We start from the raw sequence: 25,055 nt of genomic DNA on the forward strand, positions 1-25,055 counted from the left end.
GAATTGTATTTTTTTTCCTCCCACTACTTCTTTACATAAACTCATTCATACGCAATTCATTTCTATAAAATAAGCAATCAAATAAGCATTACATGACACTGAAAATTGCCCAATTTTTCTTTTATTGCAAATTTGAGATTACAGTGAAGAACAAACTAAATGCTATGGTAAAATACATGTATGTTTATGCTGTCAATGGAAAAGGCCATGCAAATTATCCTAAGATTAACAATTTATGTGACTACAATGAGAAAGTAACAGAAATAGAGGATATGTTGGTATATTACAGTACGGGCCGTTACAGTACAACTCGATATATTACAGGATTATATAAAAATAGTAAATCAGGGTAGAACAATACATATATAGTAATTCTACCGCTAATTCCCATTTTGATAGAAAAAGGTCAGCATAGAAAGTATAGCCGGGTCCTACTCACCATATCTAAATACACATACACACAAGCCATGGGTTATAAAAAAAACAAAGTAAGAAATTTTTCTCCTGAAAATCATTCTCTCATACTCACACTGCACTGGGCACTTTCAAACTTTTCCTGAGCTCCTAAACTCTCCATGAACTGGGGCAAATAATCTCTGTTAGCCAGATTGCAGCCCTTTAAAGGAGGAGTCACAATTTATTGCAAAATGGTGGGAAGGGATGACAGTGAAATGCTCTCTCTAAATTAACATCAAGTTCCTTTCTGTCCTACGTACAAATCATTAAATACTTAAATTTTTTTGCAATGCTTTTGATGGACCTTAGCGATAGGCATTCTTAAAGTCGATAACAAAAACACTTTCATCAGAAGCATTGCATGATTTGCTCTCAGCTTTCTGTTCTTCCATTTCCCTTACATGCAGTGTCTCTCTACATTTGCCGCAATGCCGCTGCAGCCCCTTCTCTCTGTGGCTTTCCTTGTCTTGACTTTCATCACTTTCCTTCTCTTACTATCTCTTGCTCTCTTGTCTTTTCAGAAAATCTAGTTTCTTCCATAAAAAAAAATTCTTTGGTTTCCATCTTGCCCGTTCTAAGAGACATTTCATGGCCACCATATTACACCTTTCCCAACCACTGCTTATTCCAATTCTGTAGGACCTGTCATCTCTTTTTCTGTCTGTCTGTCTTTCCTTCCTTCCTCTCATTTCCTGGTGTTGACTAGTCTCTCTATCAGGGCTCTACGTGTCCTCTGTACCTCCTCTCCCAGCCTCTCAATCTCTGCCTTCAGACGCTCGTTCTGCTCAGTCAGCTCCTGCACCTTCCTCTCGTTCTCCTGCTCTCTTTCTTTCCGGCTCTTCTTCGCAGAAGAGAAGGAAGAGGACGAGCGCGAGGCGGAGGAGGCAAAAGAGGACAGGGCGCCGGTGCCCCTCTCGCTGGTGCTCCTTTTGCGTTTTCCCAGGCGGGAGGACGGGTAGACGGACGGAGAGGAGACGGGCGAAGAGGGAGAAGAGCAGTTCTGAGACGGCGACTGGGAGGCCGAAGAGGAGTAGGACGGAGAACCGGGGACACAGGGCAGTTCCTCCTCGCTGGCCGAGGGAGACGAAGGATGGACGTTAGCCTGGTGATGATGATGATAACCGCCACTGATAACTGCTCCGCTTGGATCCACCATTCCCACTCCTCCCTCGCTCAGCAACTCAAAGAACTCCGGGGGCAGCAGGTCACCTCCGCCCGAGCCAGATCCCTCTCTCCTGCTCTCGCTCTCCGCCCGCCTCTCTTCCGCCACAGCTGGACTCAGGCAGGAGGAGGAAGAGGAGGAGGATGACGAGGAGGTGTGATGCAGAGGCTGGGAGTTGTGGATCTCCTCCGTCACCCTCTGGACCCCCTCGCCCCACGTCTGGCCTCCGTCCGTCAGCCACGTCAGAGAACAACTCTCCAGAACATCCAGAAACTCCGGCTCCTTCTACAACCGCAGGCGGAAAAGAGAGAAAAACAAAAAGAAATGTCAAGACCGGTCAAAAAGTGTTAAATCTCATGTTACTTGTTGATTACACATCACTTGATATGTGAATGGAATTTTTCCTTCACCAAACTAAACAAAACTTGAACGTAAATCAAAAAAAAATTTAAAAGGCAAACACAACAGACCAAAAGACTAACACTCATCACGGGTGTTGTAGCCATCCGTCATTCTCCCAACTACTGACCTCGGTGCATGGGGGGGCACGCGCCAGCTTCGCCCCACCCGTGTCGGAGCCCAGAATATCCTGCAGGTCCTCATACCACGCCTCCAACTCTGCACCACACAGCGGCCCCACGCCAGGGGGGTACGGCGGGGGCAGGTGTAGCCACTCGGCAGTCATCTCGCCACTCAGTCGCAACGCACAGATACTCGGCCACACAGTTCACACTGGACCTGAGGGGGGCGGCCGCCAGACACCGGAGGGTTGGCAGAGCGGGGGAGAGAGAAAGGGAAGAGCGGCAACGTGTTAGATGATTGACATGTCAGTGTAACTCCGCCTTCTTCGCTTTAATCTCCTCTGCACTGCAACTAGTTGAGTTGTGAGTTGTAGGAATGTTGAGATAAATGGTGTAAATCCCTACTGCTGAGAAAACTGTACGCAGCCTTTTATAGCTATAATTATTTACACCAAGATAAAGCAAACTAGAGCAGTCAAAGTACAGTGTATTGTGTAATAATTCACTCAGTTGTGAAATGGCAGAACAGTGACACTGAGTGAGCAAATAACTGTACTGCAGTAAAATTGCTGATAACAGAAATTGGAAGAACAAAAGCAAGATGCTGAAAGTAGATGTAGATCACTTCATTCCAAAAATCTGTTAATGAAGAAACCAACAAACTGATTGAATGAAAAGGCTGAGTTCAACTACATGCAACATTCAGAATGTCAAATATGATGGATAAGAAGAGCAATTCACCTTTGGAAAGTCTCTTTTAATCAAGTCTGCCAATTTGTTGGAGATAACTTGTCCCAACAATTCTGAAAGAAAAAAAAATGTATTCACTTGGTTAGTCATGTTTTATTAAATATTTCTTGCAGGTGACATAAAATTTGCTGAGATTTCAGAATCAAAATGATGATTTGCACAAATACAAGACGAGCCCAGACTGGAAACAAAAAGGTAATTCAAGCTCGAGACTCAGGGCAGCTTTGAAAAAATAAACCACAAATATTGTCAATAATTCTAATGTGATCAACAGGGATGGAGAAAACAATACAATTCAGGTCACTCTGTAGTAAACAAAGACCGAAATGTTCTCTACTGCGCCCCCTGCTTTCTACGGTCCTCAAAAACACGTTGGGATCGATAAACAAGTCTTAAAATGGGGACGAGTATATCTCAATATTGATCCATCCAGGTCTGACAATCCGTTCCACAGTTTTTATTAATTGCGTATAGCTGTCCCAAATCTAAATGAACTTAACCGGTTCTAGCCGTTCAAACACCATGATCCTAAAAAACAAGGCGTGTGAAACATGCTTTTCATCCAATTCATTTTGTTTCTTTTTCTCCTTTTTAGAGATAGGCTGTGACGTGCAAAATAAAATACAAAACACTACAAACCACATCCCTACAATGATTTAGAGTTGTTGTCATTGATGTTAGTTACAAAGTTATAAAAAAAAAATATACATATTAAAGTCATCTTCAAATTGACTTGCTGTCAGATGCAAAACTTCCCCGTGTGGAGTGCGATCAGAAGCACGGAAACGCCACTTGTTTAGTAAATAAGACGTACTAATTAAATATTAAGTTATTATTACATTTTCTTGACATTTTATGATGAAAGGTTTTTTTTCTGAGTTACATGTTCACTGTAAGCCAAGACAATTACGTCATGGAAATATAAGTCCAGTAGGAGGAATGGGCGAAACAAAAGGGAGCGTACAGAAAAAAGGAAAAGAAAGACAACAGGGGGGGGAGAAAAAGACTAAGAAAACAGTACTTTTCTTTTAATTGGAGATATTTACTCTAAATGGATTTGTCAAATGTGTCAAAATGGGAAAAAAACGAAACGTCAAAATAAAAAACCGTTCTCTCGTGTCAACAGCTCACTTATTGTCAAGACGACAGGGGAAGAAAATCTTTGCTCGTATTGAAGTTTAATTACATGTCAGAATATTGACAATATTGGCTGTGGCGACAAAATTCACAAAACTCTACAACACGTTTGGCACGCTCAGCTGTCAAAACTTCCAATAAGTCGTGGCTTGACAACTCGGCAGACGAGCACACTCAGACAAAAGGCAGGGGAAAAAACCCGACAAGTTGTTCTGTAAATTGTGATTGATTTGGACAACTGTTTTCTAAAAAAGGAATTGGGAAAGTTGCCAAAAACATGCACATTCTTTCCCTAATGCAACAGCAGTCCACCAGAGGCTTGAAGAGTAAATTAAGTAACGTTTACTCTCTTATTAAAGACCCGGAAAAAAAAAGACATCGACCGCAGTGGCGAAAGTGTGAAACAAAATATTCTCCACTTACCCTTTTTCTTTTATTCGCTCGCCTTCTCGACTGTCTTGAATACGAAGAATGTAGATATTTTAGTAAAGATTGGTGATAGCTCATGTTAACCATTGTTCAGTCTTGATGGCTGAATGTGATTTTTCGGAAACTCCCGGCGGTGTTTATATAAGGGAAAGGCCAACCGAACTATGTGGAGAAGGCAGGTTCCTCACAACCGAACCGGGGCGTTTAGGCGTGACTGCGATGACTGGCGCGCTGACGGTCCAATCGGGAACGCCGAGGTAAGATCTTCTCCTTGGCGACATCCAATGGGGTGCACGCAAATGAATACTGAGGCGGGGCCTCGCTGGCTTTGCTAGTTGTTCCCCTATCCCGTATAGTTTGTACGACCAGTCGATGTGATGCAGTCATAAGACGGCCAGGACGAATTTGGGGCGTATGGGAGTCACATGAAAGGAATGATGCAATGCTTGGCAACCAATTTCTAGTTGGGGATAACACCAGCAGAATCAGAACATGTTTTATTTAACAGTGTTGGCTCTAACAAAAATCTAAAAATATACATATATGCAAGGATATCTTATGTCGAAGAATCGTTTGTTTCCGTTGCACAATACAGTTTCCTTGCGAATTAGGTGTATTGTGGTTAAAAAAAAAAAAACTAAATTATGTATCTATAATGCTTCGTTTCTCGGGACATTTTTATTAACTGTGAAAACGTTTCCATCAGCATATTTTCACCTGACTTTTGACTGCAGGTGTCCATCTCAACTTCACTCACATCACTCACCCCCCTCATATGCTTTACAGTACAGGTTCATTCATTAAAAGAACAGTCTTAACCCCGAACATACAACTTATATCGGCTGTGTGGCGCTGGAGGTCAGGTGTCTTTTATTTGTGAGGTATTTGCCGCATGGCTCCCTTTTCAAACACATGCCAGTGTGTATTGAAGTATTCTCAGACATTTCATACCGCGCGCTCTGTTGCGCTCCGCGAGATATCAAAACAACCCGACGGAGCGTCTTTCGCGCGAGCGGGGGTGCTGGGTGTGTTCCATCATCAACAGCCCACTATAGTACTGTAGCAGACCGGTGCTTTTGATGCCTGCTTATAAATTCAACTGAATAAGCTTCAGTGTTGATGATGAAATACAGCGGGATTTAATTAGTCCGGGAGCAAAACTTTCATTCCGTTTCATTGTTTCTGATAGCTGTGTGATCTTTTTTATTTTGTCAATTAACATGTTTTATTTCTTTACGAAAAAAAAAAAATATTGTAATGCTAGAATACATTTTAGAAGAATACTATACAAATATCACAAATAATTACGATAATGGACGATAAGGTCACTATAAACTCACAATTGAGTATGATAGACACCGTATAGGAATATTATAGTGTTATCATAGCAGATAGAAATACGATAAAACTCACTATTGTACCATACACACTATAACTCCCTACATGAATGTTATAGTGATTTAATAAATAAATAGCCTACCACAAAGTTCAATGAGGTCGCTCGACCTCAGACACACTGAAGCGTCTATAGGAATGTTATGAAAATATTATAGTGCTGGGTTATGGAGAGTAAAGAAGAAAACAAAACATGTGACAGTGATATTAAAACAACGTGTTTTATCATGTTGTACTCTCATGTTAGTTCTTAACCCCGTTTCTGACACTTCTGCCCTAATCCCAAACTCAGCACACAACTGTTTTTAATGCATGGTGCAACGTGCACGGCTCAACATGCACAGCCCTAGCAACAGCGCCAAGTAGCGAATAGAAAGCTCAAATACTGTCTCTAGGACCCGGGTTAAAGCGCTGCAGGAAGCACCATTAACACGTCACGACTTGAGTGGCTGTTGCTGAGTAGTTCAGCATACTTTCTCTCCCCGGCTCTACCTCCCTCCCTCCCTCCTCCCTTCCGTCTGTTTATTTTGTCAGTCCCGTCGTCTGTGTTGTATTCATTATAAAACATTGTTTACAACCCCAGATCTAGGTTGCTGCCGCTTTTTTCCCCCAATACGGTCCGATGATAGTTCCTGATGTTTTTCTAATTGACGCTCTTTTGAATTGAGACCTCAAAAAACAAACAAACAAAAAAAACAACAACTTACAAATTAAGTCAAGATATAATATTTACTCTTTATTCTGAGTGTGTGTGTTAATAAGTCATGATGATGATGTGAACCGTTTTCTTTTTGTGTCTTTTGTTATTGTTCAGCGTGGCTGGTGTCAAGAAAACGGAACTGACAGAATGTAAACAAGTGCTCCAAACTGTTAATTGTCTGTTTATGTAAACCAGCTCTGGATATTGTAGCTTTTGTAAACATGATTGTCATTCATTACTGATGATTGTAGCCTAATTGGAGAGATCAAGCACTATAATGTTGCTGTAATGTTGCACTTGCTGTAGCCGAGTATCAATCACTAAATTCATTCTCACAAAGCATTGTCTGCCTTGCCATGATGTAATTTAATTTATTTGATTCTTTTTAGCCTGTTGAAGCGTGGATAAAGGTTTTTTGTTATTTTTCTTATTTGCTCTTTGTCATGTTGCCATACATTCAGAATCAATATTTATGTTTGAACATAGAAAGAAATTTAAATTAATGTATAGAGTTATTATCCACCAAATCATATTTAGGCTGTTGTTTTCTTTTGTTTTTCAGGCAGAAAGAGTCTGGGGAATTTCCAGCGACCAAGCTCCCTTCTTTCTGTCCTGTGCCCTTGGTCAAGGCTCCACGCCCCACTCCCCCTCACACACACACACACACACACACACACACACACCAGCTGTCGGAATCCTTCCCCTCTATGAACTGCGACCAACTGATACAGCTGTTAACATGTACTGGTGATACAGTAAATGTTTTACCCCTGGCTTGCCCTTTTCTCATCGTCTTACTGTGTTTCACCTCTTCTCCTGAGTCCCTGACAACCGGCAGAGAGACACACACCTCGCCTCATCAACAACTATCACAGTAGTTTACTAGATCGGGAGAAATGTTGGCCTATTGGTGAGAGCCGGGGGAAGAAGTGTCCAATAAAACTCTGTATTTTGGATAAGATCTAATTTTAAACTGGAGTGTGAATTCCTAAGGTCGTGATACACCAATAAGATTTTAAGGCAATACGGCAATATGAATGGGTAATTGCCAACAATTATGACAGTATTTTATTTAAAAACTATTTTGTCATTAAGCTTTTGCTCCCCATTGCCTACCGTTATTGCATTTGTCTCATTTGCCAATTCCCGTCTGTGCCGAGGCCAATATTGCAATTCTCTATTGTCTCAAGAAGATGCCCATTAATCATCTCCTTTACATTTTATTTCCTCAAGAAGTTGCCCATTTATCATTTCCTTTTAAAGGGGATTGTCCAACTCTCACATGCAGCGACACACTCTTCATGTACACAAAGTCAGAAGTTATTTCAAGGTATGTTTTTGGGAGAGTTGTCAAGCCACTTAATCCCACCTCTCCCCAGATTTACCAGCTACATGCCACATCCACTTGTTGTTAGGCATGATTTCCGTGTTTGGAGCTTTAGGAGACTTTCTAGATAATCTTGTTAGTCCATTAAACCCTATTTACCCCCTATCCTTCCCTCTGCTTACCCTCCCTTCACTCCCCTCTTCCCTTTTTTCATTCGCTCCCCAGCTTCATTCTGCCCCACAACTGTATCCACCCTCTTCCTCTCTCCTCCCTCTCTCCTTCAGTCCAGGCTCCTCACCTGTCCAGACCCATTCAGGAATTCTGACAAACTGAGAGAAACAGAGGCTCTGAGCTCCCTGCCTCCTCTCCGCAGGTGATTTTTGACTCGTCTGAAATCGGTTGATCTTTCTCTGCATCAACTTTTACTTGCCTCCTTTTTAGTTTCAGCTCCGTTGTTGTTATTGTTTATATTATAATAACAGTTATTATAACTAAATAATTAAGCACCAAGGTGTGGTTATTAATAATAATAATAATAATACATACTGTAATAATACACAGTTTGGGGCTGTGAATATTACTTTGAAATCTAATCTGTTAAAATATTTGATTACACGGAATTGTAATCAGTCTCTGATTATTTATCAGACTGATTTTTGATTACTTGAATATATAAATCAGATGGACAGTTTATTCCAATTTACAGACTTTAATTTTAATGTGTTATCATTACCGTCTAAAACCATTATCAATGTGATATGATTTCTCAATGATTTCTCGGCATTCACGTACATGTCAAAGATAAGACATAAGAAGAAAAAAAAAGGCAAAAGCAAAAACCAAGCCAAAGGAGAGACTGAAGGGCATTAAACATTAAACGCCTGTCTGAACAGGTGGGTATACTGGCAGTGAGACAGACACTCCAGGCTCTTCCTCCATCCTCCTCTTCCCCTCCTCTTAGTTTACCCTACCTGCACCAGAAACAGAGGTTTTGTAGCAATTGGTGCTCCCTATAGCCTCTTCTCTGCTCAGCCCCACTGTAGACAAGTGGTGCTGCCTGAAGTCTTAGGAGCCTAAATATCTACTTTGTCCAGTGGGGTGGGAGTTGGTGGGGCTGGGGTGGGGGGAGTTTGAGTTTTGTCATACCAACACCAGGTTGCTGCTACGAATCAGCAGCTGCATTTCCACTATAGGGTCAAGAATAACTGGGCCTTAATTCATACTTATGTTGCTATATCCCCCCTAAGAATATTTGTTTGGGTTTGTATCTTGTTGCTAAAATCAGTCATTTTTAATTTGGGCTACAGTTCATTCATTCATTCATTCATTTATTCATTCATTCATTCATTGTCTTTACCTGCTTATTCCTATTCAGGGTCACGGGGTGGGCTATAGTTTGACTTATAACTTTGAGCTGACCCCTAGGCAAAGCCCAATTGGTAAAGCTGTGGAAATGTGTCTTTTGACAGATGGGGCTGGGCTGGTCCAATCTAGAAAACCAAAATAGAAGGACATGATATACAGTACACGGTATGTCTCTGTGCTCATCTGGGGCATTCCCCTCGGAGTGGAAGCTCTGGGTCTAATTCCCTGTAAGTCAAACTTGATCTGTCCCGGCCGAGCTGACCGCTCTCCGGGCCCTCTGTCCTCACAGCTCAGCCCCCCCAACATGTACAGGAGGGAAAATGGGAAGCTGGGATCCATACTCAACTCCTGTTCCCCTCTGAAATAAAATATGGATGTGATATAGGCCTTTTAATCTGTGCGATCTCTCTCAGGGTCAGATTCCCATTGCAATTAAATGCAGCTATAATGTTCAGGTTTATCATGCTTTATTTGTCTTAGACTGATCAGGCAAATTAGCCAGTGGCACCCAAAGTATCAGAAAAGAGCTGAAGCCAGCTGACAAAAATATTGTAGCAAAATGTTTTAATTATCATGAAGATGTTTGTGTTGGCAAGCCATACTTCAATTTGCCTCTCACTAAACTATTTATCCACTTCTGGGGGCTTACAGCAGTTACTTAACTCACAGGAGTTGCTGTGTCTGGATGACTCATCAGAAGCACCTGATCCCTTCTCTATCTCTGCTGGCTGCCTTGGTCACTAATGCCATCATCACCTGACACGAAACATGAGCCAAATAGTATTTACATATTGTGTTTAGTCTTTGTATTAGCCTATGAAAGTGTCAGATGGGTTTGGCGTTTGGCCACACAGGGTGATACTGTGAGTGTGAGGAAGTTAAGATAATCCCAGGAAAGTAATTGAAGTTGATTTAATATACTTTTCTTTGAATGACAATGTACCTGATTCCTGGCATATCAGAATAGTAAATTTGATATTCCAAGCAAATTGAACCAAATTCTAAACATTACTACTTGCAAATAATATTTGACCCTAGTCTGTCTGACATAACTACTGCCTGCATTATCAGCAGCTGTCACTTCTGGCACACTGCCTTTCTGTCTGAGTTTACTGTACTGTAGGCTTATGTCTTCTTTTACTGTAAGGTTACAACAAAGGCTGTGTTTACGAAAGGAATAGAAAATCTGGTGACTAGAAAATGTAACCCCTTATGTCACAGGTCTGATCTGATCTTCACGGGAAAAATATCATTTAATGTTGTTTCTCTCTTCTAGACAACCACAAGTAGATCTGATCTTTGCCATATAGTCTTAAATCTTAAGTCTTTTTAAATCCACCTCAAATGCAGCTGGTCTAGAATGCCAAGATGCTATACGTTCATTTAGTAATAATTGATGCAGATAGACAGTCGGTTACGAACAATACATTTTAACGGTGTTATTTCATTTTAGGGGGGATTTCAGGATTTTAGGGGAATTCATTTGGAAAAGATGTGAGTATGGCTAAAAACAACGTGCTGTTACTCCAGTTGGCAGCAGGTTTGAAACCTGAATGAGTAACAATGTACTGTGTGTGTTAAAGCTCATGTGATAATATTTATAAGGCGCTATGCTGCCACCCTGTGTTCATAAATAAGCACTACGACCATGACATATCGGGGAAGGCCACAGACGACAAAAACTGAGCATGGGTATAATGCTGTTCATTGATGAAAAATGATCATTTGAATTACAAATCCCCAGTGTTCTGCATAACAAATGATCATGGCCACATTTGACAATCTCCCCAAATTACTCACTGCCATAAACTCACAATTTTGTGTTCATATCTGGTCATCAGTAGTATTTTACACCTATACTTTCACATGATCTGAGATGTCCACCTCCTCCAGTGATAAAATAAAATGGTATCAAGGATACCTCAACTAGTTCCAGTACTTACAACATTCGTGTTTTTGTTAAGACCAATATTTCACAGTAATTGGTCTGTTGTATTGCTTTTTAATCAGTTTACGTATAAGAAATGCTGCTGTGATAGCAATGTTTTTTCTTCAATTTATCTGTAAGAATGATTACCAAATGATTGAAAAAATAATTTCTCTCTCGCATGAAATGAAAGCAGTCAAGCGTATAGCACTTTGTTTTATTGTTCAGTTGCCATGACCACAGATGTACAATACAGTTGATTTGTAGGCAATGACAAAGCAGATTAAAAGTTTGTCTGTGGCATCTGGTCTCAGTCATAATAATATAGTTACAAGCGACTGAGCATGAAGAAACATAAGGTACACAGGCATATTTACAAGTATTCCTTCCGTGCCTTGCCCCCAACACGCACACATGTGCTCCCGCTACAACACTAAGACAATGGATCTCGATTTTTTTGTGCACAGTTGAAGACATCCTTGATCTTCCATGTGTCAACTAGCCATCCAATAGGACTGTGAATCAATTTAGTTGACCAAAGCATATTGTACAAACCCAGTACTAGTGTGAGAGGTTCAAAAGGGAATGGACGAATTTGTCATGTATAATACTAATAATTATAAAAACAATCCAGTCTAAAACTTAACAAGCTTAACAGAGAACTGCAATCAGTGGCATGTATAGAGTGGACAAATGCATTTTCAGGTTGATATCAATTTCGATGCAAGAGAAAGGAAGAGGAAGGGAGAGTAGACACGAACATTTGGTCTCTATTTTTGATATTCTGTCTTTTTTCCCAACTTTCTAACATTCTGCTTTGCCAAAAAAAACAAGGCAGAGGTGGAGGAAGAGAGCAAGAGAGGGACGGCCAGAAGGGAGAGAGTGATCCCCCCTCCCTCCACCCTCTATCCCCCTCCCATTCGTCCATGTTCTCCACTCTCCTGGGCCGGTCCAAATTCTGCCTCTCCGTTTATTTGGAGAGTTTCTTCATCCTCTGATCTAGCGTAGCAAAGTTTTCTTCTACTGCCACCAGGTTCTCCTTCATGGTCTGCTGGACCTGGGGGAGAGGAGGGGAACAAAAACAGGGTCAGATGAGAAGAGAAAGGGAGCGAAGAGAGAAGGGATTAGAGGTGGAGAGAAGTAGGTGTAAAGGAGAGATGCATAGAGAGGGGAGAAGCAGAGGGCAGAAGTGGTTGGAGGAGAGGGGAGCGTTGGAGGCAGAGAGAGAAGGAGGGATAAAATCAGAGGAGAGATGGGGTGGTGAAAGAAGGAGAGAAGAGGGATAGGGTTAGAGAAGAGGTGGAGACAGGACGAGGGAAGAGAGGCTGAGGAGAGGCAAAGAGAAGATAGAGGAGAAGGAGATGGAAAAAGGGACAGCAGTAGAGGTAGAGTGGAGGAGGAGAGCCGTGTTAAAGAAGGGAAAAGGCATAAGGACATGAGAAGTGCTTGAAGAAAGGAGAACTATGGAGAAGTAGTTAGGAGGAGACACAGAGAAGTGGCAGAATAACTGTTTTCATACATACTAGACCAGAAAGATTACATAAATATGTAACATTGTCCTGGATGTGCAAGGGTGAAGAACAGGGCAATAAAAAAATAAAGAAATAACCTATTGAAAATGCTACTGAAAGCCATTCTTATAGGGGGATTTTCTAGGAGGTTGAGAGTGATGGTGATGATGTTCTCTGTTGGGGCATGTTAAGGTCAGATTCAATAAACCACTAAAGCCTTCAGAGAATACACTCTATCAATGCATGTCTATGGAAAGTAAGGGCCAGGAGTTTTCAGACTACAAAAGGTTCATTTTGAACTAAGAGCATCAGGAAAGAAGGTTTTGCTCTACAAAGCATTGCTTTATCCATCCATCCAGTGGCCTTGGACTGTGAAAGCACAGGATGATAGACTGAACAGGCAAGTGGAGGACAAAATGCCTCTATCCTCAGACTAAATGCACACTAAAAAATATCTTTCTGAATACTTCTTGCATTCATGTTTCTTTTTTACTGTACAAAAATGAATCAATGCCAATCAATGACTCTGTTCTGCCGTGAAAAAGCATCTGTAGATGGTGACATCATGGTCTCACAGAAGTACCAGACTAAAAACACAGTTCACTCACTCTTGACTATGTGAAAAGATTATTTCCTGTAATCCAATAGCAGTTAGTCCATTGTTTGCCACCTTTTTGTGTGAACAATAAAGAGTGATTACAAGTGCTACAATGGTAAAAGTATGTCTCTCTAGTAGTGAGAGCAAAGTCCCATTAGTCCCACAGTAACCCACCTTCCTATGACAGCATTATACTGCACAGCTCATGCCTGTAGTCAATGTTTAAGTGGCCAAAATTGTTATAATTGAATTTCACACTCCAGTGGTGCTGGTGGCAGTTGTCTAGTTTGGCCCACCTTTGCTGAATGAATATGGAGGACAACCTGAATGAAGCATGTCTTTTTATTTTACACACATGACCAATCAAGGCGGTCTGAACTTCCTACCTGTGTTAGCAGGGTGTTATTGTCCTTCAGGGAGTTGTTGATCATCTGCTGAGTGGTGTCCAGGTGGGTCAGCAGCTGGCCAAACTGCATGGCTAGGAGAGGGAGGAAGAGGGGGAGGCAGGGAGGAAGAAAGAGCGATGGAGCATTAGAACTCAAATTGATGACTCAAAATGATGCTCAAAAAGCTACAAGAAAATGTATTTGTTTGCCCTACTGTTAGCTAAAAAGGACAGGTGTAGAGAGACAAGGATGAATTGAATCTTAAACTGATGAATAACTATGTTTGAAAGCTAAAAGATAAAGTACTTTCTTTTCGCTTGTTTGCTTTCATCAGAAGCAAGGAAGAGATCAGGAGGAGGACAGGAAGGCAAAGGAAAAAAAGTGCAACTAAACCCTATTGACCGAAGAACACGTTAGCTGCAGACTGTGACAGATCGGTGCAAAGAGAAGCTGGATGATAAATGACCTCTTTCGGCATTCAGAAATGAATTATCAATATAATCTATTAATGCCACGGTTCTGCTTTCATGTGCTAAATAATAAAAAGATGATAATGTGATATATAATATCATGCATCTCATTTCTCCCCAAGGGGGTGTTTAATAGAATTGCAAGATTTAGTCTAATTCCATTACCATTTTGAATCCCCTTTTCACTTATTTTTTGCCCTTTGTTGTAATAGAATGGCATGGTTTAGGCTAATTCCATTATCCGTTTGAATCCCATTTTCGCTTACTTTTCATCTTTTGTCTCACCCACAATTCTCTATTGTGGATGCAAATCAGCCTAAGTTTTACTTCCCAGCGCAGACGCCGTCTGAAACATGGTTCACACTCTTATGTTCTAAGCTACACTCTACATCGTCCCCAGCCCCACCCCCACTAACCTACATACATTCTCTCCTTGAACTCTCAAGGGTGTCATTTCAAGGTTCTTTTCCCTAACATAAAAAGAAAGGAATATAAATTATAAAGTTTTCATTGTTATTATCCTTACTGGGGGTGGAAATTGCCAGAGCGCCCCTGGAGCGAAATTACAATATTTGCGATATGAAGAAATTACTCAACGCCAACACACTGATATAACATTATGGGGTAAAGTGATGTGACAGTATATTGGTTTTTTTTTCTCCCACATCAAGCTTGCTTAATACCGTCTCTCGGCTTTGTGAGAGTTGTGAGGACACAAAGTACTTCCGGGCCTACTACCTTGTAAACTAGTTTCAGGTCTTATGCGTTACCTTGCTCATGCAACTCCTTGACAGCTATGAGCCTCTGCACCACCTGAGGTACAGAGGTGGCCATGGCGTCCCACTTCTGCACCACGTCATAAAGCTGCGACACCTGACAGGGAAACATAGACAGTTAATACCAAGAGACAGAACCCTCCATCTAAAAGAAAAGAAAAGTTTACTTCAACTTTAACTAAGGCCCCAATATCTCCCATAGCTTCCTTATGGAATAATCATTGAACCGATCTCGCTAACGGCAACAAATACAATGCCAGACTTTTGGTTAACATTATCTGACAAATTGAATTTCAAGATGTAACAGCAAGATTAATGAATGCATTATAAAACTTCCTGACCAAAAAGATCTCCTAACTATTATGGTTACAGGACTCTAGTGCCAGGAGACTGTTTAGTCCATTTGAAAGTGGCTTGCTTCTCAGAAATTGTAGGTGGATTGTCTGTCCCTGTTGAACCTGCCATTTACACAGTGTAAGAAAACTTCTGAGATGATTATTTTATTTAGTTTGCAATAAAGCCAATAGGATTGCACTGACCAACATACATAGTTTGGGATTTAAACTTTACAATCTCAAAAGGTTACCAACCTTGTTTTGTGTATCAGCGTCCTCAATGGCTGCCTTGTGCTTAGCAATCTCATTCATCTTCCCAAGGACACTCTACATGAAGAACATTTGTTGAAAAATAAATACAAATATAAAAAACTGGTTAATTTCCCCTAATTGTGCCAGTGATGCTATTTCAGATGCTGTATTCAGATACAAAAAAAAAAGTATTATAAAAAAAAGTATAGTCAATTCATGTTCAGTTTAATCTATTGTTGGTGTCCTGCAAAAAAACAACAAAAAGATCTCCAAGTTATATTTTTTTACTGAAACTGACAAGTGACATTTCTTGTTATCCGTGTGCAAAAAATGTTTCAAGTGAAAACAGAGGTTGCAAAGAGGTGGACCTCTTTTTAATAAGAGGTTTCTACAGGAAACATGCAAGTCAGAATGGAATTTAAGATTGCAACTGACTTGACAACAAATCCCATTTCATTTCAAAATGCCCCCTCACTGTGCTGTACACTCCATGATGAATTACCTGCAGTCTGGCCTCCACCTGATCCAGAGTAATAGAGTCCAGTGCACTGACCCTCGCCTGCAGTAGCTCCATGGTGTCCTGATACAAACAAGCACACACATGCGCACAGACACACACAGACAAACACATAGATGTACACAAGTTATATGTTAGGCTTGAAAACAAAACTTTGTGTTTGTGGTCTTACTAGTGGCACTACAACAATAAACAAACTGGCGGGCATTGATGTGATCTTTGATATATGACCCAGTTCTCTGGTTGCACATCAAATGCAGCCTGTTATGAAGACAGTAACTGACTCCATGCAATGTTCTGAGGAAAAGTAGTTGACGACTCACCATCAAACTGGTTCCTTGTACCCCAGCACTCAGAGGGCCCTGCAATACATACACACAAACAGGGAAAATAAATTTAAACAAGAGGCACTTGAGACCCCTCCCACCTTCTCTCAACTTGCATAAATCAAAAAGTACAAGATGTTATTCTGATTGCACATCATATTGGTACTTTGTGGATGATTGTGTAGAAATAGAAGAGTTAAAATTGCACCTATGTGTGAGTGAAAGAGAGAGGGAGATAAAGAGAATGCACAATATTGGTATGAATGAGAGAGAAAAGAGAAAGAATAATGTGTGTGTGTGCACATGCACGTGCAAGAAAGAGTGCGTGTGCGTCAGTGTGTACCTGTTTGTCTGATCCTGAGCCAACAGCTATCTCCAGCTCAGCTAGACGCTTCTCCAATTCCGCCATCTACAGGGATGGAACAAGGCAACACATGGCTGGCAGTGACAACAGCAACACCCACAAGACACGCATTCTCACACACACACACACACACACACACACACACACACACACACACACACACACACACACACACACACACACACACACACACACACACACACACACACACACACACACACACACACACACACACACACACACACACACACACACACACACACACACACACACACACACACACACGCCTGCCTTTTCTCCTGTTGTTTCCATCAAATATTCTAACAAACCCCATGCGAGACAAAAAAGGCATCCATCGGCTCAGCACTGAAACATGTGCTCACTGTACCGGTACAATCATCCCAGACACTCATTCCAAGTCTCTGCCCGCCCGCCCCCCCCTCCCCCTCCTCCCCCTCCTCCTCCTCCTCCCTCTCCACCTTACCTTGGCAGACTCGTTGAATTTCTCCTGCTCTGGTCTGCTGTGGAGCTCGTAGAGTACCACTCCATCTGGGCCCTTAGCTGCCGCCGCCTTGCTCTCTCCCGCAGTGCTGCCACGGCTGCCCTTGGCTGCCTCCAGCTGGGTTAGCAGACGCCTGCGGGAAGGAAGGAACGAAGGATGGAGGGAGACAGACAGAGAGGGATTATATGTTCAATATTGCTGTCAGCCCCATGAGCTGCTGTGTCAGTCCCTTCCCTCCACCCCCCACCCGCTTTCCAGCCTGTTGTGGAGCGCAAGGTCAATGTGAGCTTGGATTTTCAGGAGTGAGTTTCCATCCTCTTCTCTCCCTTTCTGTCTCTTTCTCTCTCCCATCTCTCTTTCCTCCTACATCTAACCACCCACCCATGCATTCTCAGCTCACTTGCCTAGTGCTCAGTTTGGGTCTGACATATCCCAGCACTCAGCAGCAAGTTCCCATTCTGTTCATGCCTTCCCTCAGCTCATCACTCACCCTCCCTAATTGTCTTCTCCCTTCCTCTATCAATCTGAGGTCATTGCTTCAAGCAATTAAACCTGGGCTGTAGTCCAAGAAATGAATTCCTTTCCTCATCTCTCCATCCACCTATTCCTTACTCCCTCCATTTCCTCATATTACCCTTTTTCCTATTGCTCGCTCCCTCTCTCGCTCCCTCCCTCCCTCCCTCCCTCCCTCCCTCCATCCATCCAACCATCCAACCATCCAACCATCCATCCCCTGCTTACTAGTCTATCACTCGGTCAGGGGCTGACAGGTTGTAGCTTGAGGTTTCTCTTGATTTATTCTCTTGCCCTCCCCTCTCTAACTCTCTCCCAGCTCACCTGGCCAGTGCTCCGTCGGGGTCGGCCAGGTTGATGTGAGCCTGGGGTCCCAGCAGTGAGTCCAGATGGGCGGAGACCAGCTGCTGTTTGAGCTGGGCCGCCTGCTGGGCGAGCACCACTGGGGTCAGGCGCTCCTCCGCATTGCTTTCCTTTGTGGTTGCCTGGAGGGAGGGAGACACCAAGGCCTATAAATAACTGGGTTCTGGACAGCAATGACAAACCAATCAAGTTTCCTTTACAGCAATGTAGAAGTCATGCAGTCCTAGGACCAGAATTCTTTTTGGGCCAGTCAGGTACGCTAGTCTTGTAGAACAGTGGTTCTCAATCTTTTTGGCTCGTGACCCCGTAAAATGAAGTGATGCCAAGTCGCGACACCCATCACAGGCTGCATATGAAGACTGTTGAACAGTTAACCAAAGATGATTTTCCCTTTTGAGGTTGTTTTGTTTGACTAATTATCAGAGCGCTAGTTTTTTTTCCTATCCCATAAATCCTCTCAGGACCCCCAGGTTGAGAACCACTGCTGTGTAGAGCACATGTTGCAGGCTATTGACAGAACAGCAGTTTGACAATGGAAAACCCAATTTTATGGCTTAATTTTCTCTATTCTCATCAGACACAACTTCAGATCCATTTGCACAGTCAGGTTCCTGGTGTCATTTTCTCTGCATAACTTAGCACAAAATGATCAAATTTTTCCATTATTTCTCAACAAATCTGCTGCCTAGCCAGGTGGTTTATGCTTTTACCCATGCATGCAGCACTTCACTGTTTCGTTCACCACATTCACCATGATGAATGGGAGCACACTGCGAGTGAATTGCTCTATGGAGGTCTTTCATAAGTTTAAATTAGGACACTGCACCAGGAAAGCAGCTTGTTTCCCACAGTCAGGCAGCATATTTTGTCAGCATGACTCGCATGAGTTTGGAACCCGCAGATACTGTCATAAAAACTGCCGTTTTGCAAGTTCAATTATGAATTGGTGGTGGACTGGTGTCACATGGCAGCAGACACTGCTCTGCATGCATCTCAACGGTGGATCAAGTTAATGGCACCTGACATTTAATTAGTTATTTCTGAGCTGCGCGATCTCTTTGTAACTTAAAATATATTTCTCATTGCAATGGTTTAATTCAAACTCAATTTCAGGATATATTTAAAGCTTGAGTGCACACACACACATACACACACTACACAGATCTGTGCCTTGGATTCTTAGGTCTCTAGTGCAATGGTATGGACTGAAGACAAATGTTACATTTCTGAAATTGTTCAAACCAAAGGAGTGCACTTGCAGAACTCCCCTTAAAAATAGCACGGTCTAGGAGCAGAACGGAGGACATTCCCCAAGTGACAGGCTATTGAATTTGTGTGCAGACTGCAAGGTAAAGGCTGGATAATTGGAGTGTACCATCCCTTGCTGATTCCTGAGGGAGAGCGAGAGGTGTGTGTGAGTGTGTGTGTGTCTGTCTGTCTGTCCACCTGGATGGCCTCCACCTCCTGAGTGAGTTCCTGGATCTCGTTCACCAGCCGCTGGTACTTCTGCTGGGGCGTCTCCTTCACTCCACATCCCTCTCCCAGCTAGACAAATATGACATAAGAGAAGAGAGAAATGTATCACAGAACAGAAAAGACAGACTGGGACAGGGACAGTAGCCTGGAGAGAAACAATTACCCAGAACTACAAAAGACTCTTGACTTTATCAGAGAACGCATGCAGCGAGCGAATTCATTAAACACCAAGGACGATAAAAAGAAAAAAAAAATCATAATGTTATGTTATTCTCCAAAATGGAATGGCTTCTAAAGATGTTGTATTACAAAAGCATAAAGAAGTGAAATAATGAAATTCCACAGAGCAGAATGTACTCACGATTTCATATTCTCCCGACTCATAGCCCACTCTTTTGCTTTTACTGATTCTGTCTGAGAAGTCTATGAAAAGAAGACAGAGAGTAAGAGAAAGAGAGAGAGAGAGAGAATGACAGCACACTGACGTCAATATGTGCTCCAATCTGAGCCAGAGCAAGACTTAGGTTCATATCATCAAAAGGATGGATCTATTCTATTAATGCAATGGCAGATAGGCGACATTTTGAGGCAATAGAGGCTGGCAATATTTTATCTTTATATTTTTCTCCATGTCATCTATGGTACGTTTGTCCCAACTCTCAATTCCTATCCCTACTGAAAGCCATATTGCCCATCTGCATTGCCTTAAAAAAACATTCAACAACATTCATCAACCATTATTAACTGACCAAGTCCCTTCGTGCTGACGTGCTTGTCTTTGAACTTGTCATAGGCTGCGTTGGGGTTGACCACAATCCTCTCCACACTGTCACTGCAGAGCTCCTCCTATAAATGACAACACCAGGGAAAATAAAGTCAGACACGACACACACACACACAAAAAAAGATCATAGAGGCATGTCTGAGCTCAGAGATGCAGCAAAGACTTGAGTGAGCCTTGGCTGACTGAGCCAGAAAGCCAAAGTCCCAAGGTAGACTTGAAATAAATTGACAGGCGGGGAAGATCTGAGAGGAAATCCTACGCTTAATCATTCCCCCAGAGATCTGATTTGTAGATGTTGAATTATGTGGTTCTCTCCGCGAGTATGTTGTTGCTTTACAAGGTCAGATACCCTCAGAGATGAAAAGTCATTACAGCCATCCATCATGAAAATCTGCAGTAGCTTCACATACTTTATTTGGGGTTGTCTGGAGGAGAACCAAATTATTTAAACACAATTTAGGATACCAGCAGGCACGAGACAGAGCAGAAATTACACAGCCATACAGCTTCAACTAGGCCTGATTGCAGCATCTGAAGAACAATACTTTAAAAGATTAACTTACTATGTATATATGCAATCCATAAGGTATAAGTCTACTATGGTAACAACAATGTTATGTGGATGGAAAAGGCAGAACCAAAATTGGAAGCCACTACACTTGCTTTTCTAAATGACAACTCTTTGATTAGTGATTTTGGGGAGCACACATGACTATTTGTGGATCATTTGATCACAACTTCCAGGTGATCAATTAAGATGGACTAGAGAGGATGGATAGGATTAAAACACCACTGATACGTACAGACAGACAACACAGATACAGACACGGGTAACAGGACGGACCAACAGGGCATGCACACACAAGACAGTTGAATAGATGTAGGAGAGGGAGGAGGAGGAGGAGGGAGGGGGCGTTAGTCAGGCTCTTACCAGCTCCTTGGGTTTCCAAAGAGAGTTAGAGAAAATAACGGAAGAGCAGAGGGAGAGAAAAAAGTAGGGAGAGAGAGAGGGAGAGAGAGAGAGAGAGAGAGAGAAACAACACAGATTAATGTGGTTATCACATGCCATGCACACAACAGGAACAGTTGGCCAGGGTCGGGGGAGATGAGAAAGAAAGCAGTGTTCTGAGAGTGGCTGCTGCAGACACTGGAGACACTATTTCTTCAAATAGCTTATGATGTCTCCAGTTCTTTCTCTCTTCCCCTTCAGGGTGGTCTGATGATCCATCAACAACGACTGGCTACTCTCTGTTGATAGCATATAGTACATTATAATGCAGTGCGACCATATGCCCCTCATGGAAGACATTGTTGGCCTCACAACATTATGTCATGGTTTGAGGGGATTGGTGCCTGATTTTAGAGAGGTTCATAAACCAATCTGTGAATCAGAATGGAGGGGGGGGGGGGTAAAGGCTGCTGAAATTAAGTCAGGAGACTTAATTGGTCTAAACAGCTTCAAATGAAGTTTCTTACAGAAATTGATACATTTTAAATCAATGTGCTAAGGCGAGTTATGTATTAACAACATGCATTCTATCCTGACTAAAGGATCTGCTAGACTAAACTCAGGCAATGGTTGGACTACATCAAAGGTAAATGTCCAGTTAGTCAGAGTAGTGTGGTTAGTTAGGAAGCAATTGTTAGGACATGGCAGGTTAAAAAGGGAAAAGTTATTGAAAACAAACAAACTGTTGTGTTTCTCCTGTCAGTGTCTTTCATACACACACACCTCAGCCTACACTGCTTTGTCAAGATGTAGGCAAATGAAAGAGGGAATTAATATTTGTTGCTTCAGACCCATAAACATCATTATCCCCTTTACAATTTTCAAAGAGCAACTCAAATCAGCGGAGGAAAAAATCAATCGCTTGCACTTCAAAACAAACAAAAACTGATGAAGAATAGCAGAGCGTAATAAAAGGGTCACCACGTCAATCTATTCTCATTTCATCCCAATCGAAAGAGGTAGGAAAAGTGGATATGAGATAAAAACCCATGCAAAGAAAATACAGCAATAAACTCGCCGAGAGGAAAATAGAACCAGTCTTACTTGTATAAACTAGGGTCCCAGGAGGGGTGGGGAAGAGTCAAAACAAGGACAAGGGTACGGGAAGAAAGAATGTGGAACATGGGAGGGAAAATGCCAATTAGGTTTAAATGTGCTTGTCAGTAAATAGCCCAAATATGTTGAAAAGCAAACTTGGATCAGCATCCCTGGACTGCAGGGGTTAATGCTGTGATACACTTTATTGTGTTATACTTCGCTTACCAATAGCGCTGTTATAAAAGAGTAGTTTCCAGAAAATTGCCCAGAAAAAACAACTCCTTTGTGGTCGCGTTGTGGGTACACTGAACTCACTCTATATGTCTGCTAGCATTAAAAATGTATTCATTCTTACATTTTTCAGTCTGATAACAATGGAAACAACTACCAAACCATCAACGTGGCTATCATGACAGGCTAATGAAAATATAAAATACTGTAGATGTCTACATTATGCTCACTAACAATTTTAAAAATATTTGGTTTGAAGGCACAAGTGTGCCTTTTATGTAGTTTATTTTTCTATTCCCCTGCCCTTGCTTATCTCCATATATGTGTATAGATTCTATATGAAAGTAAAGACAACAAATTGAAAGGGGGTGATGTCTTGAATAAAGTACATATTATGGATTAAATACAATCCATAGCTTCCTAGTCACCACATAGACCTTCCAGATGGAAATAACGTATGAGGTATGTGCAAAAGTTTTTGGATGCTATCTAGTTAATTCTATTGGAAAATAAAGCATAACACACAAAAAAGAATCCAGATCACTAGTGTTAAGTCAGTACAAAAGGAGGGCACCTTACAACTTAATAGGAAAACACAAAGGCAATGAAAATGTTTCTGCTGAGCTTTGTAAGTAGCAACATTTACTAGGACACGACACAAGATTACTTACATGCATTAATTCAGCACTGTTGACCTAAGTCAGTACTTTTGTAATTAGTGAGCCAAATAACTGTATTGCCTAGGTGTTTTCCCAGCGGGGATAATGTGAGCACATTGACGACATAGAAAGAAAAAATAAGTGCTTTAGCCACGATATGAAATGTCAACACTCGCTAGCAAGCTTATTTAGCTAACTAGCCCGCTAACTATTTGAAACATCCAATGAATACAAAACGTTAACTTACCGACTCAAACTGAGCCTGGTCATCTTCTGGAAGGTCACCTGTCTCGTAGACGTCGGGCTCGTTAAAGGCCTATTGACACAATCAGGTTAATGTTGTCAGAGTGACAGGTACCAACTATGGACAACAAAAAGGTGCAGCTCGCCTTTTAGCCTGGCCAACGCCCCGGCCCAGTCAGCAACACACCAGACAGCTGGTGGCTACCATCACAAAACACAACTCCACATTAGCGAGACTGTTAGCAACTAATACTAGACAGCTAACTACTAGTTATATACGTGGTTGCAATTTAAAAGAAGAAAAAAACACATGTCATAAAGAAAACAACAGAGGTTAGCCAGTAGTAACGTTAGCTAGCTACCATTAGCTGCAAGTAGCAAGCTAGCTAATCTGTTTGCTAGTGTTAGCCACTTACAATTCCTGGCAAGTTTGCGTATTTAGGATCAGCCATTGTTGTTGAGATGCAAGAACGATACCAACGGATTAACAAACAAAATAATAATAGTCTCTAAAACGTTTATTTTATCGATGATACAGAAACGGAATCAAATCGTAACAAAAGCTAGATGAGCCAGCAATCTCTCAGCCGGCGGAGGTTTGGCTAGCTGATGTGGTCACTAGCTTGATTTGGCAGGGTGTACGTTCGATTTTTTTGCCAAGCATGTAAAATGGGCGGTGCTATTTTACATCACTGGAAAAGACTAGCACTCCATTTTACGGGCTGCCCATGCCGAAAAAACAAGCACTCTCAATACTGTGGAGCATCGCTACGTATGCGTTCCTGGCGACCAATACGATCTAATTTCCCATTTATAATTTTTGAGATCGTTTTATGTATCAAAATCCTCATCGTTTGCTGGCGCATTAGTAATTCATCCAGCGAATGTTTTGCTTGAACAACGACATTATTTTGCTTTTATTTGCACCAGGTGGTTAAATTGTAACAAAGAGCAGTCACACGGTGGGGCTAAAGGCCTGGGCAAACCACTCGCTCAATGGTCTAGCCAAAGAGCGTCGATTAAGAAGATGAACCACTCAATACTAAAAAACTGGTGACTTTACTAAAAGTGGGGCGTTTACCCTCACGCATGCGTTGTCCCCTCGAGTATTTCTTTTAATGATTTAAAAAAACAACAACTGTTTACAGGTAGCCTACATATATCCTGTACATGCAAAAAAAATCAATGTGTCAAGACACTTAATAACCAACCACTCATTGTTATTCTATTGGTGATCATTTCTGGTATCTTCTAGGCCTACTGTAGACTAAGTCTTTTCTACTGGGCGGGGGAAAGTGTCATTGTGTGACCATCTTGTCATTGATTATGAATGTTTCAACCTCCGTTTTTGAGAAATAAGCTTTTTCACCATCAGCCATTGACGTTTCCATGACAGCTACTACAATACCCCTGCCTATCAGTTGGGCCCTAACACATATAGTAGCACCTGATCTGAGGTTAACTATGTGTTTTCAAACAGCTCTAGTATGAGCAAACAGCTCAAGGATGATGAAAAGTGTTAGCAGAGGCAAA

General features: G+C 41.8%; 2 protein-coding genes across 4 annotated transcripts; both read right to left on the minus strand.

Moving 5' to 3' along the window:
• Positions 1–95: 95 nt before the first annotated feature.
• ddit3 (DNA-damage-inducible transcript 3) lies at positions 96–4,590 on the minus strand. The gene is made up of 4 exons (XM_071544544.1): positions 4,450–4,590; positions 2,881–2,942; positions 2,148–2,356; positions 96–1,903 (listed from the first exon to the last, which is right to left on the minus strand). Exons 3-4 carry the CDS (start codon positions 2,301–2,303, stop codon positions 1,142–1,144), a joined length of 918 nt encoding a protein of 305 aa, XP_071400645.1. The 5' UTR covers positions 2,304–2,356; positions 2,881–2,942; positions 4,450–4,590; the 3' UTR covers positions 96–1,141.
• Positions 4,591–11,379: 6,789 nt separating this feature from the next.
• Positions 11,380–24,128, minus strand: dctn2 (dynactin 2 (p50)). 3 transcript variants are annotated; one of them, XM_071544548.1, is made up of 15 exons: positions 23,939–24,128; positions 23,527–23,595; positions 21,274–21,279; positions 20,308–20,404; positions 19,920–19,981; positions 19,529–19,627; positions 18,044–18,204; positions 17,189–17,339; positions 16,684–16,749; positions 16,338–16,376; positions 16,000–16,077; positions 15,501–15,572; positions 14,905–15,007; positions 13,665–13,756; positions 11,380–12,226 (listed from the first exon to the last, which is right to left on the minus strand). In XM_071544548.1, the coding sequence occupies exons 1-15, from the start codon at positions 23,972–23,974 to the stop codon at positions 12,140–12,142; spliced, it is 1,218 nt and encodes a 405-aa protein (XP_071400649.1). In that variant the 5' UTR covers positions 23,975–24,128; the 3' UTR covers positions 11,380–12,139. The 3 variants fall into 3 exon arrangements, with proteins under 3 accessions (XP_071400649.1, XP_071400648.1, XP_071400647.1); XM_071544547.1 differs by lacking the exon at positions 21,274–21,279 and adding an exon at positions 22,396–22,404; XM_071544546.1 differs by lacking the exon at positions 21,274–21,279.
• Between the last annotated feature and the right edge of the window lie 927 nt (positions 24,129–25,055).

Source organism: Centroberyx affinis, unplaced genomic scaffold, assembly GCF_046629955.1.
Source record: "Centroberyx affinis isolate AG114_WGS23_722 - 3 ecotype Tasmania unplaced genomic scaffold, CSIRO-AGI_Caff_v1 ptg004599l_1, whole genome shotgun sequence".
NCBI classification, from domain to species: Eukaryota; Metazoa; Chordata; class Actinopteri; order Beryciformes; family Berycidae; genus Centroberyx; species Centroberyx affinis.